Genomic DNA, 16106 nt, shown 5'->3' on the forward strand with positions numbered 1-16106 from the left:
GCGGATCAGGAAGACTCTAAGCAAGAAAAACTGCTCATGGCTCTACCTGAAATAACTCTTTCTTCTATATGGAATGCTCTCCAGTCTTTGGAAAAGGCTATATTGGGTTTAACTATGGAAGTTTTGGAAGTTAAACAGCAAGTGAAACATAATGCTACTGGAATTGTGGTGCAAAATAATAAAATTGAAAAACTAGAAACACGATTTGTTGAGATGGAAAAAATTCAGTCAGCTATAATCCTGAATGATAATGAGGTAAACAAGAGGTTAGAAAAGATTGAAAATAATTTGAGATCACACAACTTAAGATTCCTAAATTTTCCTGTATTAAGAAATATTGCTCCCTTGGAATTATTTAAGTTGTATGTGTCTCAAATACTGAAAGTTCCGGAAGAAGCTAAACCAGTAATAATTAACAAAGGCGTATTATCTGTATCCAACTGAAGATAATTGAACCAGTATAGAAGATCAAGCTTTACCAGACTTAACAACCTTATTGGAATTGTCACAGGAAATGGGTTCACATCGCAGACCTTTATTAGTTACTTTCGCCTTTCTGATGGACAAGAACAACATCTTTAGACAATACTTCAGAAATAACCAAGTTCTTTTCTTTGGACAAAAAAATATGGTGCTACCAAGATTTGGTCAAGCAGACACAACTAAGAAGGAAATCATTCCTAAATATGAAGGAGGAAGTTGTACAAAAGGGAGCAACTTTCAAACTGCAATTCCCTTGCAAGTGTTGTGTGTTTGTTCAGGAACAGAGTTATGTCTTTTTCGATCCAACACAGCTTAGATCCTTTTTGGATGCCCACTCTAATCCCATATAGACCTGCTGTTTGGTGTGTTAATTTAAAATTTGCTGGGCCTGTTCAGATCCCCAGATAATGTTTGAAATTATATTTCTGTTAGATTGATATAGCTCAGATTGCTTGCTCTCCCTTTATTTCTTCTATTTGATTATAATACAGATGATTATGCCATGTAAACTTGATTTAAATTTCTGTTATTATTCTTTTCTCTGTATTTAAGAGATTTCATTAACAAGTGGATGCTTGTAAGTTGTATAAAAATGCATAAATAAAAAAACCCCAAAAACAAAGAATATGGCTTGGAACGAGGAACAAGGTGATCCACCAGTTGGACAAGCTCCACGCGACCAGAACTAGGAATGTGACTAGGAACTTGGAACTCAGAGCTTGACTTGGAACTTGGAACTTAGAAACAAGGATGGACTCCGAAGACTTGATCTAGCAAAGATGGACTTGGAAACTTGGAAGCAGGCCTTGTGCTCTACAAGGCCCACCATGGGCTGGTCATGGACCATGACACTGGCACTCCTGCAGGAACTTGGAATGAATGCTTGGACTGACACTCAGGAGATGAAGACTAGGACTCTGGAAACAAGGAACAGAACTCCAAGACTTAGAAGACTTGGCTTCAGGACTTGGGCAGCAAAGCGACCTACACAGCCTGCTGAGGGCTGGTCATGGTCCACACATTTGCAGGACTTAGGTGCAGGGCTCCGAGGACTTGGAGTACTTGGACACAAGAACATGGCAAAGATTCCGGAAACTTGGAAGACCAGAACTCAGGAATACGACGAAGACTTCGACTCAGGACTGCAGACGGTGAAGACAGGAACCAGGAACTGATGAGAGACCAGGAACATGGAACACAGAACCAAGAAGACTGTCATAACAGAAGTATGACCACAGAAGACCTTGAAGGATGATATATACCACGGATAACCATAAAGGTCCTTGTGAAGGCCAGAAGACTGAAGAGCCCTTTTATAAGGCCTGCTGGATGTTGTCATCAGACTGGGCTACAGAGCTCTTCCCGCCGCGGGCCCTTTAAATTTAAAGCAGAGGCGTGCCTAGTGAGACCGTCAGGAGAAGCAGCATGTTGGTGGCAATCAGGCCATGAAGAGAGCAGTGTCAGCGTCATTCCAGAGTCGCAGGAAGCAAGACAGCGATGGAGTCAGCACTGCATGGGAGCGGGGCACAGCAGTGTCAGGGCCCCTTCCAGGCTGCACTGAGATGGTAGAGGCGGTGGTTCCCTGCCGCACAAAAGCAGATATCAGTGGCACTCAGGCCACGGCTTCACTGGTAGCATCAGGGGGGGTGAGTGGAGCCATTCACGGGCCTGTCCCACAAGTGAGCACAACAGCCTGTCCTGGAGATCAAGTTGTTTTGGTTCATAGAAGAGCCAGGATCTCTTCTGCAAGTGGCAAGGGTCAATTTAAAAGCTTTAGATCGCAGAAGCAAGTGGGAATATTTATCTTGGGCCAATCAGCCATTTTGTGAGTGTATTGAAGAATTTCAAAAAGGATTGTATACCCTTTCCCTAGGGAAGAAGTATAGGGTTCTTAAACAGCATCAGATCTGTGTCTGCACAAGTGACTTTGAGATTTGTATTTTTCTTGTACCTGCGGGAATTTTAACTATATTTTATCAGTAAATCACTTTCTGTTTTGGAACACAATTTTTGGAGTGGACTGCTTTATTTTTGTGGGCTGTTTGAACCTCTTAGTGCCCCTGTAGGTGTATTCCTGCCCGCAATTCACAGAACCTATATTCTCTACCCTGCTCCAGGTGGTCCAGTGCTCCACAGGACTGGGAAGTGTGTCCGCTCCCTGAAGGGGGCTACATATGCATGAGATAGATCTGCAAGCATTGAGATCCATTATATACAAACTTACCTCATCTGTATTCATTGTGTATATCCTGAAAAACCCACAGACTGTATGGTTCCCAGGCCAAGTTTGGGAAGACCTGTGCATTAGCATATTCACCTGGGATAGGCAACATCTAGTTTTCGTGAACACTAATCTGTTAAGGTTTATCCTTGATAAATATGCTAAGGATATCCTTAATAAATATGCATGGGATAGATTTGCATGCACATGTTTTCCATTGTATGCAAATCTATCTCATGCATATTCATTAGAGATATCCTGAAAACCTGAGTGGATTGGTGTCTACAAGGACTGGAGGTCATCTATTTAAATCTCGGGGTTTGACTGGATAACTTGAAAAGTTTCCTGAACAAACCTTTTAAATATCGATATCTTTCTTTTTTACATTGTCTTGGAACAGTTATAATGAGTTGCACTAAATACATCTTTCCTTCTTTTCAAGATCCTGTTGAATCATCTGATGACGACTAACAAACAGACTGACCACAAAGTGCTTCAGGATGGAGAAAATAAACAGTAAGTAGAGAGCAATTCTGTCTCATACAGTGCATATTGCATAATGCTGTTGTCTACCTCTGCTCTCTCTCCTGCCAAGGGCTATGAAATGAGCCCAAAAAGTATAAAAATGCCTTGGGAAACTTGAGTAGAGAAGAGAAACAACTTTATATTAGGAATACCAGATATCTCCAGGTCATCAGGAAGAGGCTGAGCCAGTTAACCTTAAATCAACAGAGGCTAAACCCAAGTGTAACATTGCAAAGTTGTGCTTTACTAAACTCCTGCTTTAGGATGGATCAGAGGTAAATGCAACTCATTCACTAATTTAAAATCAAATTAGGTGTCATTTGTATGAGATTCACCTATTTTTTTAAACTATAACATTTGTTTACTCCATCACGTTCCATGCCAATGTGAATTCAGACTTAGAATAAAGCATTTGGCAAAGATACTTATAAAAAAAAATAATAGTTTTATTTTTAATTTCAGAAAATAATCAAGCATCAAAATCAGGAGAGAATAAAAAGGAACATCTGCCTTATTCGGTGGAAACCCCATATGGCTTCTATTTAGACCTGGATTTCCTGAAATATGTGGATGATATTGAAAAAGGAAATACCATTAAAAAGGTCCATGTCCACAGGAAAACCAAACAATCAAAGTTCAGCACACTGCCTCGAAATTTCAGTGTTCCTGACAGTGGACCCAGATCCCAGGCTTCCTCTACCAGCACAAGCCGGGTCAGCACAACCTGTTCAACTGCACCAAGGAAAGAGGTGATTGACATGAAGGAAATGGTTCATTTAATTCCAAACTCTGATCCAGCACAATCTTTACGAAAAGGGTATGAATTGAAATACAGAGACGAGACTAATAGGCAAGCTGAGCAGATATACCCTGGTGAACAACTTAGTAGCCCTCGAAATAGGCCACAGCTTTTAAGGGCTTCCAGCATGCCCGCCTCACTTCTTCAGCACAAAAGTTCGGAAGAACCAAATCAGTTTTCCATGTTTTCTCAATCCTCTTTACGGCCTCAGCAAAGAATCCTCACTGAAAGTATTTTCACCCCCCTCGATGGGTCACTGAGCCCACACTGCTTTACCGGACTCGAATTAACTCACCCCGGAGAAAAAAGCAAGGAGCAACAGCAAGTCCAGGAGGCTTTAAAAAGGATCAAGGAACTGGAAGAGCAGGTGAAAACCATTCCTGAGCTTAACCAGAAAATATCACTACTTTCAGAAGAGAAAATTCAGCTAACCTTACAATTGCAGAACCAGCAGTCCAGAGCACTGGAGAGTGATGACTCAGACGTCAACTGTGACATAAAAGGAGCGATGAAGGCATTACCACTGCTTAGTGTTTCAACACAAACATTTATACCTGACAATGAGATATCAGAAGAAATAGAATTAAGTATAATTGAAAATGAACCTCTTACTCATATCAAAGCTGAATCTAAAAGTACAGGTGATGGAGTAGCAGAAGAAAAGACCAGCTTTGATCCTTCACTTTATACCAGTTCAGAACCCCCTATATACACAACCCTGAAACATCAGATTACAACACTAGAAAATAATTTAAGGACTAGAACAGATGAACTGGAGAAACTCAAAGCAGTGGTGGAAGAACAAGAAAAGGAAATTAGTATAAAAGATATGAGCCTTCAAGAACTGGCTACAGCAAAAGATTTAAGCCATCAAGCATTTGAAAGCTTAAAATTCCAACTTGAAGAGGTCACCAAGGAGATCAAAATACCTCATGAGACTGACGGCTGGCATTACGAAGACATTGCAGTAAATACAGAACCAATGCAAGAAGATGAGCACAAGGAGACTTCTGACAAAAGTATCAATGTAAATATATGTCATGAGACACAATCTATTGGATGTGGTGACTATGACATAAATATTACCGAACCTGAACTTGGAATATATAAAGGCACAAAAGCACATATAGATCATGACAATTTGGTAGATGTTGACTCAACTGGCAGAGAAGACCAGCCTAAACATGTAACTGCTATCAATCAAGAAGGAGCTGGAAGTTGTATTAAATCAGATGTGAATTCTTGTCTTTCAGAAAGCTTTGCCTTCACTGTGCTAAAGATTGATGAACCTCTATATGACTGTTTGAACCAAACAGGAAGTAATGACGAACAGCCCATTGCCAGTGCATCAGCTGGAGAAAGGTGTTCTGAAGAAGGAGAGTCCAAGACACATGAAAATGAAGACACTGTCTTTAAAAAAGAAGAGGTGGCAGAACAGCAAAGCTCTCCTGCAGATACCCCTGTAGGCCAATATGTCAAAAAAATCCAGGAACTTTTGCAAGAGCAATGGACATGCTTAGAGCAAGGACACCCAGAGCTAGCAAAAGTGATCAAGCAGCCCGCCTCAAAGCTCAGCTCCATTCAGAATCAGCTGGTCAGTTCTTTAAATTTGCTGTCCTCAGTCTACTCATCTGAAACAGTAATAGACAAAGAAAATTCAAAGACGAATCACCAGCAGATGGGTAAGTTGAAGCAACTCATGACATAATATGGAGTTTTTAATACAGAGCTGGGAAGCAATATAGATGACAGTAATAAGAATCACCATAATTAGGGTTTATATCCAAAATATATTAGAACATGATTGATAGGGTAGTCCTTAAAAACATAGGTAAGGGTCCTGCTCAATGGACCAGCAGCAGTGCTGCCATGCAAGAGATCTGAGTTCAGTTAGCAGACCCAGCTTCTCTTCCTTGGCTCAGATGGAGTTGGAGATGCTGCTAAGGCAGTGTGTTTACTGCCCACCAGGAGGGAGTCCTATTTGTCCATCAAGAGAGACACCCACCATCTGGCTGAAGAGTGTACTGGTGCCAGGTTCTGGAAGGAACCACAGTCTGTGATATTCAGCCAAAGGACTAACTGTGATAGCAGGGCTAAACAGGAGTGGGGAGAAGAAATTAAGTTGGGGGGGGGGGGGTGTTAGTATTTCCTCCATAATGTTCTTAAGGAAATCTATGTTGGTTGCTAGGAGGTGTATTCTTCTACAATGGATGAACAGTGTCCTCCTAGTGTAACAATGTGGAAAATACAGATGTATAACTTCTTAAACATGGAAACAATGTTGGTAGTGAATACCAAAGCTGCTCGTAGGAAGCAGTTCCTCCAAATTTAGGAGCCTTTTCTTGCATCTCTGTCTACAAGAATTAGAAGTGACAAGGTAAATTCTATGAAGATTTAATTAAATCAGTCTTCTTAGTTGTTAAGTAAGGAAGGAACGGTAGAGAATTAGGGAGGATCTATCAAAATGTCAGTGTTGACTTTGTGAGGTTTTGTATGCTTATGCTCTTGGATATTGTTGAATCTGAGACAATAAACAGCTTTCAAATAAAATGGTAGAAAGGGAATTAAAATTTGGGTGAAGAGAAACACCAGATAACTGTGACTTATGGGATCTTAGCACAATGGGACCAAATTCTGACTGAGATGGTAGCCCCAAAGTGCACAAGGAAGGTGTTGTTCAAAAAGTCAAAAGTATATGAACCACCTCTGGCATGAGTGGTCTGGCAGTACATGTTTATTCTCTTCTTTTCAAATTAAATTTTGATTCACAATAGCATTATTTGGTATCAAATACTGAAGGTAAGCAATGGATAACTAAAAAATAAGATCATGAGATGGTGTCAGCCCAAATGCAATCATTGCACTCCATGGAGTCTATCCTTTTTTTTTTGTCTTTTCTGCTATTTTTTTCAAATTCTAACATGATTAGAAAGAAGGGGAAGACCAAACCCGTCCCTTCTGGTCCTCTGGACTCCGTGCATAGACCCATAGACTCTTTTATTTACCCCACAACTGAATATCTTATTGGAGGTGCTCTTGGAAACAAGAGTGGAAAAGTGGTTTCTCCTTTCCAAGAGCATCTCCAATAAGATATTCAGTCGTGGGATAAATAAAGGAGTCTATGGGTCTACGCAAAAAGGCCCCATGAAAGTTCCATAGACGCTACCGGAAGAGTTTCACTTTCTCCACCTTGATGCTGTTTTGCCAACTTTCCAAGCATATTTGGCATTGGGGACATGGCTGCTGGAGGGAAGCAGCTTGTGAATCAGTTGGGAAAGGTGTCGGGGGAGATGAATGCGTTGTCTCCATTGAACATCAGAGCACACTGTTAACCCGCGTTTGGACTCGCGTTTTCAACATGCTAGCTTTACCCCTTATTCAGTAAGGGGTAATAGTGCGTCAAAAATGCGCGTCCAACCACCCCCGAAACTAATAGCGCCCGCAACATGCAAATGCATGTTGATGGCCCTATTAGTTATTCCTGCGCGATTCACTAAATAAAATGTGCAGCCAAGCCACACATTTTACTTTCAGAAATTAGCGCCTACCCAAAGGTAGGCGTTAATTTCTGCCGGCACCGGGAAAGTGTACAGAAAAGCAGTAAAAACTGCGATATTAAGTCTGAGGTCCCAAAGTAAAAAATAATTAAAAATTTAAAAAAAAAATTTAAATCGGCCCGCAGCCCGCGGGTTGAAAACTGGACGCTCAATTTTGCCGGCTTCCAGTTTCCGAACCTGTGGCTGTCAGCGGGTTTGAGAACCGACACTGTCAAAATTGAGCATCGGCTGTGAAACTCACTAACAGCTGACGCTCTTGTCAAAAAAGAGGCGCTAGGGCCCTCATTTAAATACTGAATTGTGTGCACAGGAGAGTGGCCTGTGCTCTCCCGCGACTTTTACTGAATCGGCCTGATAGACATGGCTTAATGGAGAAAAGGCAACATGGTTTTAGCAAGGAGAAATCTTGCCTTACCAATCTTATAGAAGTTTTTGAAGGTGTAAATAAACATGTAGATAATAGTGAGCTGATTGTCAGAAGGCGTTTGACAAAATCCCTCTTGACAGACTCTTCAGGAAAAAACAAAGTCATGAAATAGAAGGCAGTGTTCTATTGTGGACTGGTAACTGTTTAAAAGGCTGGAAACAGAGAGTAGGACTAAATGGTCAGTTTTCCAAAATGAGAAAGATACATTAATAGAGTATCTCAGGGGTCGGTACTGGGACCTGTGCTGTTTAACATATTCATAAATGATCTAGAAAAGGGAAGGATGAGTGAGATGATCAGATTTGCAGATGACAAAATTATGCAAAGTTGCAGAATGACTTGGTGAGACTAGGAGATTGGGCGACTGAATGGTAGTTGAAATTTAATACAGAAACATGTAAAGTGATGCACATAAGGAAAAATGATACCAACTACAGGTACACGATACTGGGTAATGTACTGGGAGTAACTACCCAGGAAACAGACCTTAGTGTCCTTGTGGACATCCTCTGCTCGGTGCTTGGTGGCGGTCAATAAAGCAAATAGAATGTTAGGAATGATCTAAAAAGGAATGGGGAATAAACCAGAAAATATCATGCTGCCTGTATGTCGAACCATGGTGTGACCGCGTCTTAAGTGCCGTGCTCAGTTCTGGTCGCCCCATTTCAAGAAAGACGGAGAGGAACTAGAAAAGGTGCAAAAGAGAGTGAAAAAATGATAAAGGGGATGAAACATCTCTCCTAGGATGAGAGACTCTGCAGGCTGGGGCTGTTCAGCTTAGAAGAGAGTCTGTTGAGAGGGGACATGATAGAAGTTTATTAAATCACGAGTGAGGTAGGAAGGTTCTTTACCCTTTCAAATAATGCTAACACGGTTGGAGACAGGATGCTGAGCTTGATGGACCTTGGTCTGACCCAGCATGGCAATTTCTTATGTTCTTATGGGAAAATTCCCAGAATTAAAGTTTCAAGTTCTAGCTTTAGATGCTACTTTTTTCCTTAAATATCTAAGTACATTGGCCATTAACAAGGGAAAACATGCATATTTTTTTGAACCTAAACATTTTAAGAAATTGACGTGAGAGTTCTGGACAACAGGATCTTCTGAGGGGCCCAGATTGACTTTGTTGTAGATTGCAGCAAGCTGGTTGACCATCCAGGCCCACACATTAGAATCAGGTTTGTTTTCTTTTTCCTGTTGCTCATTATTAGATCTCTTCACCTCCCTCCTCTCACCGCCTATATGGTCTTTAATCTTATCATAGTGTTTTCTTTTCCTCTTTAATATTGTACTTCAGCGGTAATGTTTTGTATTGATCTGCTTTTTCCTATTTGTACTGCAATTGAAAATTGTTTTTTTTTTTTAAATTACAAATAAACAATAAGAAAAAAAAAATTATAAGGGAGAGTGCCAGTACAAATTCATATGAGTACTATAATTTTATGAAATGTCTCTTTAAAAATAGCATTCCCTTTACTCAAATTGAAAAAATATAACAGATACATTTATTTATTTATTTATTTATTTATTTATTTATTTAACATTTGTATTTATTCTATATAAAGAGAAAAGAAAATAATGCTATTGTGACTTAGAACATTTCTTTTTAAAGAAGAGAATTCCGCTGTAAGTTAGTGAAATAATTTATGTGGATCCTAAGTGCTGTCGTTTTAGTGACTTGATTTCATCGGGATCTGATCCAAGCTAGCTCCACCAATGTGTTTCTCCTGCGTTGAAGGGAAATGCATGCTGGCTGCAAAACCTTGCACTGTTTCCTGACACGTTTGGCATAACTGTGTGGCAAAAATACTCCATGTGGAGACAAAGGAGGAGAGCGCGGGGTTTTTTTTGTAAGAATTCTCCCTCTGCATATCTAAGATAAACGGCTTCTGTTTCCAACGTCTTCAGCGACAGGCCAAAAGGCGAGGCGTGGGTGGCCAGACCTCACTGGGCCTCTGTTCATTCACTGTCTGCTTACTAGCCAAAATGATCAATGCCATCGGTGTGTGCAGCACTGTACGGAAATAATCCATGGGGATTATATTGCCACTATCCCAAAGAGCCTGCAAACTACATTTGGGGATGTGAAGGTTGGAATACTTTCTCCAGACTCATACACTGAGTGATGGCTGGAGAAGTCAATACTAGAAGTTCAGGTTCATAGATGTGTCTTTTGTTCTATGAGTCTAGACGGCCAGCTCCCAACCATGCATGACAAGGCAATGGCGAAACTTGGAGGTGTACAAAAGATTAAACACAGGAGTGAGGCAAAGCTGATTATCCCTTGACCTCAGCTGAATATCTTTTTATTTTTTGCAACACGAGAAAATAAAAAATGTCAGGAGTCAGCTTGGCTATTCTGCCATTTACATGGCTCAGGAAGTTTTTGCAGGATTGAGGCTATGACCTTTAACAGAAGCAGACTGAGCTACTTATGCATCTTGTGCGTGCTGAGGGCTCTCACTTGCTCTTTGCTGGGTCTGTGCAAAGTAACTGGAATCGCTGAGGCTCACTGAGGCTGCAGGTGTCTTAGGAATCTGAGACTGGGCACATTCTACCCATTTATCACAACTTCAGATCTTTGATCTATGATTTATGTGTGTGTTTTCAATAGTAACATCCCCAAGCACAAGCCTTAAATCGATCATGAAAAGGAAAGACTACAGATTCCATGCAGGAGGTAATGGAATGAAAAAGAACCTGCAGTTTGTTGGGGTAAATGGTGGGTAAGCATCAATTATTGAATTTAAAATGCTTTTTGTTGCTTTATGTAACGCTATTAGCATGAATGACAGCTCAAGGTAGAAAAGGATTTTCTGTTGGGGTTTTTTTTTTTTCCCCCCTGTTTAATATCTGAATCTGCCAAACAGTCGGGGGTGGACTGTGCAGGGCAGGACCAGACCGGTAACTCCTTAAAGCAGTGCTCTCTGATCCTAAGCCACAGGGGCCAGGCTACAGAACCTAAATGTTTTCAGGTGCTATCAGCCTAATTCCCACTCTTTCTCCATCATCTGCTAAAAATAATGACCCTGCTGGCAGTGACAGTCTCTTGGGAGCTGGCTAGATGCTTTTTAGTGGGCAATTTTGAGTAGCCCACGCTGTTGCAGGGTTCACATGCACTTTCGTGCAGATGTAAATGAACAGGGTGGAGGAGAAGCCCGGTGGTTAAAGCAGTGGGCTGACAGCCGCCAGGGTTTTAATCCCCACTTCTCCCGATGCTTCTTGTGGCCTTGGGAAAGTCAGTTCACTCCCCATTGCCTTGGGTACAAATTCAGGGCTTCGTTTATTAGCGTTTTCCCCATAGAAAACAGAATGGGAGAAAAACTTTTAGTGAATCGGACCCTTAGGGGCAGATTTTAAAAGCCCGGCGCGCACAAATCCTGGGAGATATTTCGCGCGCCGAGCGCATTTTCCAAGTGGCCTGGCCGCGCAGAGAAGTGCCAGGCTTTTCAGAAGGGGAGGGCCGGGGTGGGGGCTAGCCGGGACAGCGCCATTAGGCTGCCCCGGTGAAGCGCGTGTCGGCAGCTGGCTGGCGCGCACAGCTTACTGCTGCTCGGAGGAACAGGTAAGTTGTAAAACACAAAACTTTAGGGAAGGTGGGTGGGGTTTAGGGGTTGGGGAGGAGAGGAGAGGAGAGGAGAGGGGAAAAGGGAGGAAGGATAGGTAGGGAGTTAGGGAAAGGGCCGACTGCATCAGCGCGCCTATAAAAAATAATCCCCCCCTTGCGTGCGCGAGTTGGCACCTGCAACGCACATGTGCCTGCCGATATAAAACCGGGTGCGCATGTGCATAGCCGATTTTATAACATGTACGTGGCCATGTGCACATGTTATAAAATCAGCGCGTCCCTTTTCAAATTTACCTTTTAGATTGTAAGCCCTCTGGGGTAGGGAAGTATCTACCCATGCCTGATTTGTAACCTTGCCTTGAACTCAGATCTGGAAAAGGCGAATAATTAAATCCCAAGCCAGATATACTTTATTGCTCCTTTGGAAAATGAGAGGCAGGCACAAAGGGACCATGCATATTGCACTTTAAAGGCGAATTTTAAAAGCCCTACACACACCAAAGCCGGGAGATACTTGCAGAAGTTGGGCTGGTGCGCGTCACGCAGATTTTAAAAGGCGCCCAAGTGTGCACGAATCCCCTGATACGCACACAGAATTTTTTTTCAAAAAAAGAGAGGGCACTCCTGGATTTATGAATGAAACCGGTGCGTAAATACTTATGCACACAAGTGAACGCCAGGTCCCCTACCCTGTAACTTCTGCTATGGATGGCGTGTAAGTAATAAAATTAAAAAAAATCTAGGCTGGTCAGCGGGGTTTTAAGGATTGATGCTAACAGAATGAAAGGGAGGTTATTTAACTAGGGGGAGGGTAGGAAGTCCTATCCTTTACCTGGGCAAACTGGGAACGAACTGGAGAAACTGGTAATTGCATCGGCGCGCGTGTCTACTAAAATCCCCCTACTTACGCGGTAGAGACGGCATTTGTGTGCGCATGTGCGCTGCCATATAAACTTTTATGCATATGTACGTGCGTACAGCTTATTTTGTACCATGCACGCATATACTCGTGTATGGTATAAAATGTCCATGTCCTTTGGTGCGAGCCAGCATACGCGCGTAGATGTGCACCTGGGCGCCGGTATCAAAGTTATCCTCTTACTGTTTCTGAGGTGGGTGAGCAGAGTGTAAAACAGAAGGCCTAGATATAAAAAAGCCTGAACACGCCCTCAGGAACACCTCTTTTTAATTTGGCTAACAGCATGTGTGCTGTGAAAGTCCACGCATACTTTTAGATGTGATGAAGCAGACATTTTTTCACCCAGGGCAATTCAGCCAAGTGGTCACTTATTTGCCAGGCTACATCACTGTGAAAATTGTCCTGTTAGCGGGCAGTTTTCCTTCTACTGCATAAACTGCAAAGTCTGTGGGTACTTTTTACCTGCAGTCTTTGCGCTGGATTAAAAGCTTGTGTGTCCTTTCACTTTGAAAATTGACCCAGGTTGAATGTGCCCTCAGAGATTTGCACTCGCTTTTTTCCACCCAAAACTAGGCGCAGAGTTTTCTCCCCCAACCCAATCCCGCCTGCGAATGCCTCCATTACAAACACAAATAAAATAAAGCTTGGGGTAGAGCTACGCGTGCAGGGTGGGCAATTGTCGGCTTTACACGGGTAAAATGCTCTCTCCCAGAGAATTCAACAGCTTCTCCTGCAGGTGCAAAATTCATTTTCCATTTTTTGAGCTTCTCAAGATATGTTTATTCTAATTTCAAGGGAAAGGAGCAGAGTTGGCATAAATGGGATTGTAAGGGAAGAAAAAGACCTTTTGCTGTATTTGATAATGAGCAAGGCTAAGTTTTATAGATTGTTCTGGGTGACTGGAAGCAAGCAGGATCAAATATTGTTAAATGAAAGTCCTAATTTCATCAATAAATGGAGCAGGATAACAGATCCTAGCATACAGTAAAAAGGAATTGAATTTACACCAAAAAGTGTAGACCTCTGTACTCTAACTTGGAGCAACCTGATAAAAATAAAATATATATAACCAAAGCATAAAGAACACTGGGAGAGAGCATAATTAATTTATGTACAGTGTATTTATATTTTTCTCAGTGTGAATGTCCCAGATTGAACATATATTTTAGCACTCTTCAGTATTTCAGCACTTATGGTCCTATACTTATGAACCTTCCTGGTCTCTGCAATGCATACAATGTGCAGAAGAACCAGGGAAGTCCTTGGTTTTATCACAGTATGTTGTGCATAGCTGTATTCTCTCTTATATGATATACTCTCAGAGAGAAAAAAAAATAATGTTTGGACTTCTTAGTTATGAAACCACGTCAAGCGAAGATACAAGTTGTGGAGATAGCTTGTCAGAGGGATCTGCTGATAGTGATGTGGAAGGGAAGTGTGAAGCTTCTGGACAAGCGAAAAATGTCAGCAGACAACTGGAAGTAGCATATGAAACCACTCAGTACACAGAGAACAAAGACCAGGAGGAACAGGAACTAGAAGACACAACAATAGATAGCAGTCATCACCGTCCGGAGAGGTAATGAAAAAGAGATACTAGATTTCATGCTCGGAATGAATAACTAACATGAGTTGATGGTAACCTGCATTCAAGGACTATTGTCCTTGTAAATAGAATTCTTAACATGTGTTGAGTGAGACCGTGGATCTGTTTCACTGATGATGAATAATACTTGTGTGGATATTGTGTCATAATCATGTAGGCATGATATCTTGAGTCTAACAGCTTATGCATAGACCAATATGCATCGACAGTGACCAAGTAGCATCATTCTATCAAGTTCATGGCATGCCTTTGAAAACCCCTTAAGCTGCTAAACTCTTTTTCTTTATTGAGCTCGTATATATATATTTAGTAATAGATGCTATGGCTGTGACATTTGTATTCTAAGAAACAAAACTGATAGAAACTGGTTGATTGGGAGGTGACAAAGGGTAGTAATAAATGGAGTTCACTCTGAGGAGAGGGATATTGCTAGTGGTATGCCATGGGGATCGGTCCTTGGACCAGTTCTGTTCAACATTTTTATGAGTGACATTGCAAAAGGATTATCTGGAAAGGTTTACTTTTTTTGCCAAGGATATCAAAATCTGCAACAGGGAAAACAGCCCTGAAGGTGTGGAAAACATGATGAGGGATCTAGCGAAACTCAAGGAATGGTCTAGGATCTGGTCACCAAGATTTAATGCTAAAAAAATGCATTTAGGATGCAAAAACCCACAGGAGAGGTAGAGTATGGGGGGGTAAAATACTTCTAAGCATGAAAGAATAGCAGGATTTGGGCGTGATTGTATCTGATGATCTTAAGATGGATAAGGTGACGGCAAAAACCTGAAGCATGCATGGGTTCATAAGGAGAGGAATGGTCAGTAGAAAGAGAAGGTGAGATTACCCTTGTATAAATCCTTGGTGAGACCTCATTTGGAATAGTGTATACAATTCTAAAGACTGCATCTTCAAAAGGATATAAACTAGTTAGAGTGTTCCACTGCCCGGTTGTGCTTCCCTTCTCCCTTTTTCCTGCCCCTTGTGGGCCAATGGGAAGCCTCTTCCCTTCTTCCTAGAAGGGAGGAAGTCTCTGATTGGCTGGTGGGGCAGGAAAAAGGGGCATTCCATAGCCCAGGGGTGGGGTGGTATGAGGGGGGCTGGGAGGAGTGGCAGTGTCCAGGCCAGTGGCTGTGAAGAAGCCCGACCCCACCGAAGCAAGGCCGTCATGGGAGCTCATCCTCATGGTGGCGAAGAGGAATCCGGATCCTACCGAAGCAAGGCTGCCACAGGAGCTCATCCCCGTGGCGGTGAAGAGGAAGCCCAACCCTGCCGAAACAAGGCTGCCACAGGAGCTCATCCCCGTGGCAGTGAAGAGGAAGCCCAACCTTGCCGAAACAAGGCTGCCATGGGAGCTCATCCCCATGGCAGCGAAAAAGAAGGCCCACCAGAGAAAAGCCATGGCGGAACTGGAGCCCATCTCTGCAGTGAAGGAAGAAGAGGTTTGGTGGTGAGGCTTAGTGCATGCACATGTAAATGGGAGCCTGGGTGTGGGTGTTTGTGTGAGTGTGTATGTGAATGGGAGCCTGGATGTGGGTGTTTGTGTGTGTGAATGGGAGCCTGGGTGTGTGTGTGTGTGTGTGAATGGGAGCCTGTGTTTGTGTGTGTGTGCATGTGTATGTGAATGGGAGCCTGGGTGTGAGTGTTTGTGTATGTGTGTGAATGGAGCCTGGCTATGGGTGTTTGTGTGAGTGAATGGGAGCCTGGTATAGGTGTGTGTGTGTGTGTGAATGGAGCCTGGGTGTGGGTATTTGTGTGTGTGAATGGGAGCCTGGGTGTGAGTGTGTGTGTGAATGGAGTCTGGCTGTGGGTGTTTGTGTGTGAATGGGAGCCTGGGTGTGGGTGTTTGTGTGTGTGTGTGTGTGTGTGTGAATGGGAGCTTGGATACTTATGTTACTCCTCAATCTACCTTTTATGAGCAGCAAATCATGATCCCATATTCTAGTACTTTCACTGAAAATGCATATGTTTTGTGCATTATTTAATACCTTTGAGGTATTT

At 42.4% G+C, this 16106-nt stretch overlaps 1 protein-coding gene across 4 annotated transcripts in view; it reads left to right on the plus strand.

The window, feature by feature from the left end:
• The window catches only part of KANK4 (KN motif and ankyrin repeat domains 4), a 93872-nt gene that overhangs the window by 50484 nt on the left and 27282 nt on the right, over window positions 1–16106 (plus strand). For all 4 annotated transcript variants that reach the window (XM_029617854.1, XM_029617853.1, XM_029617855.1 and 1 more), the window contains 4 exons: window positions 3147–3220; window positions 3692–5710; window positions 10627–10738; window positions 13854–14078. In XM_029617854.1, coding sequence (XP_029473714.1) covers window positions 3205–3220; window positions 3692–5710; window positions 10627–10738; window positions 13854–14078 — 2372 coding nt within the window. In that variant the 5' untranslated portion in view covers window positions 3147–3204. The remainder of the gene's footprint in view (window positions 1–3146; window positions 3221–3691; window positions 5711–10626; window positions 10739–13853; window positions 14079–16106) is intronic.

Source organism: Rhinatrema bivittatum, chromosome 10, assembly GCF_901001135.1.
Source record: "Rhinatrema bivittatum chromosome 10, aRhiBiv1.1, whole genome shotgun sequence".
Lineage (NCBI taxonomy): Eukaryota > Metazoa > Chordata > Amphibia > Gymnophiona > Rhinatrematidae > Rhinatrema > Rhinatrema bivittatum.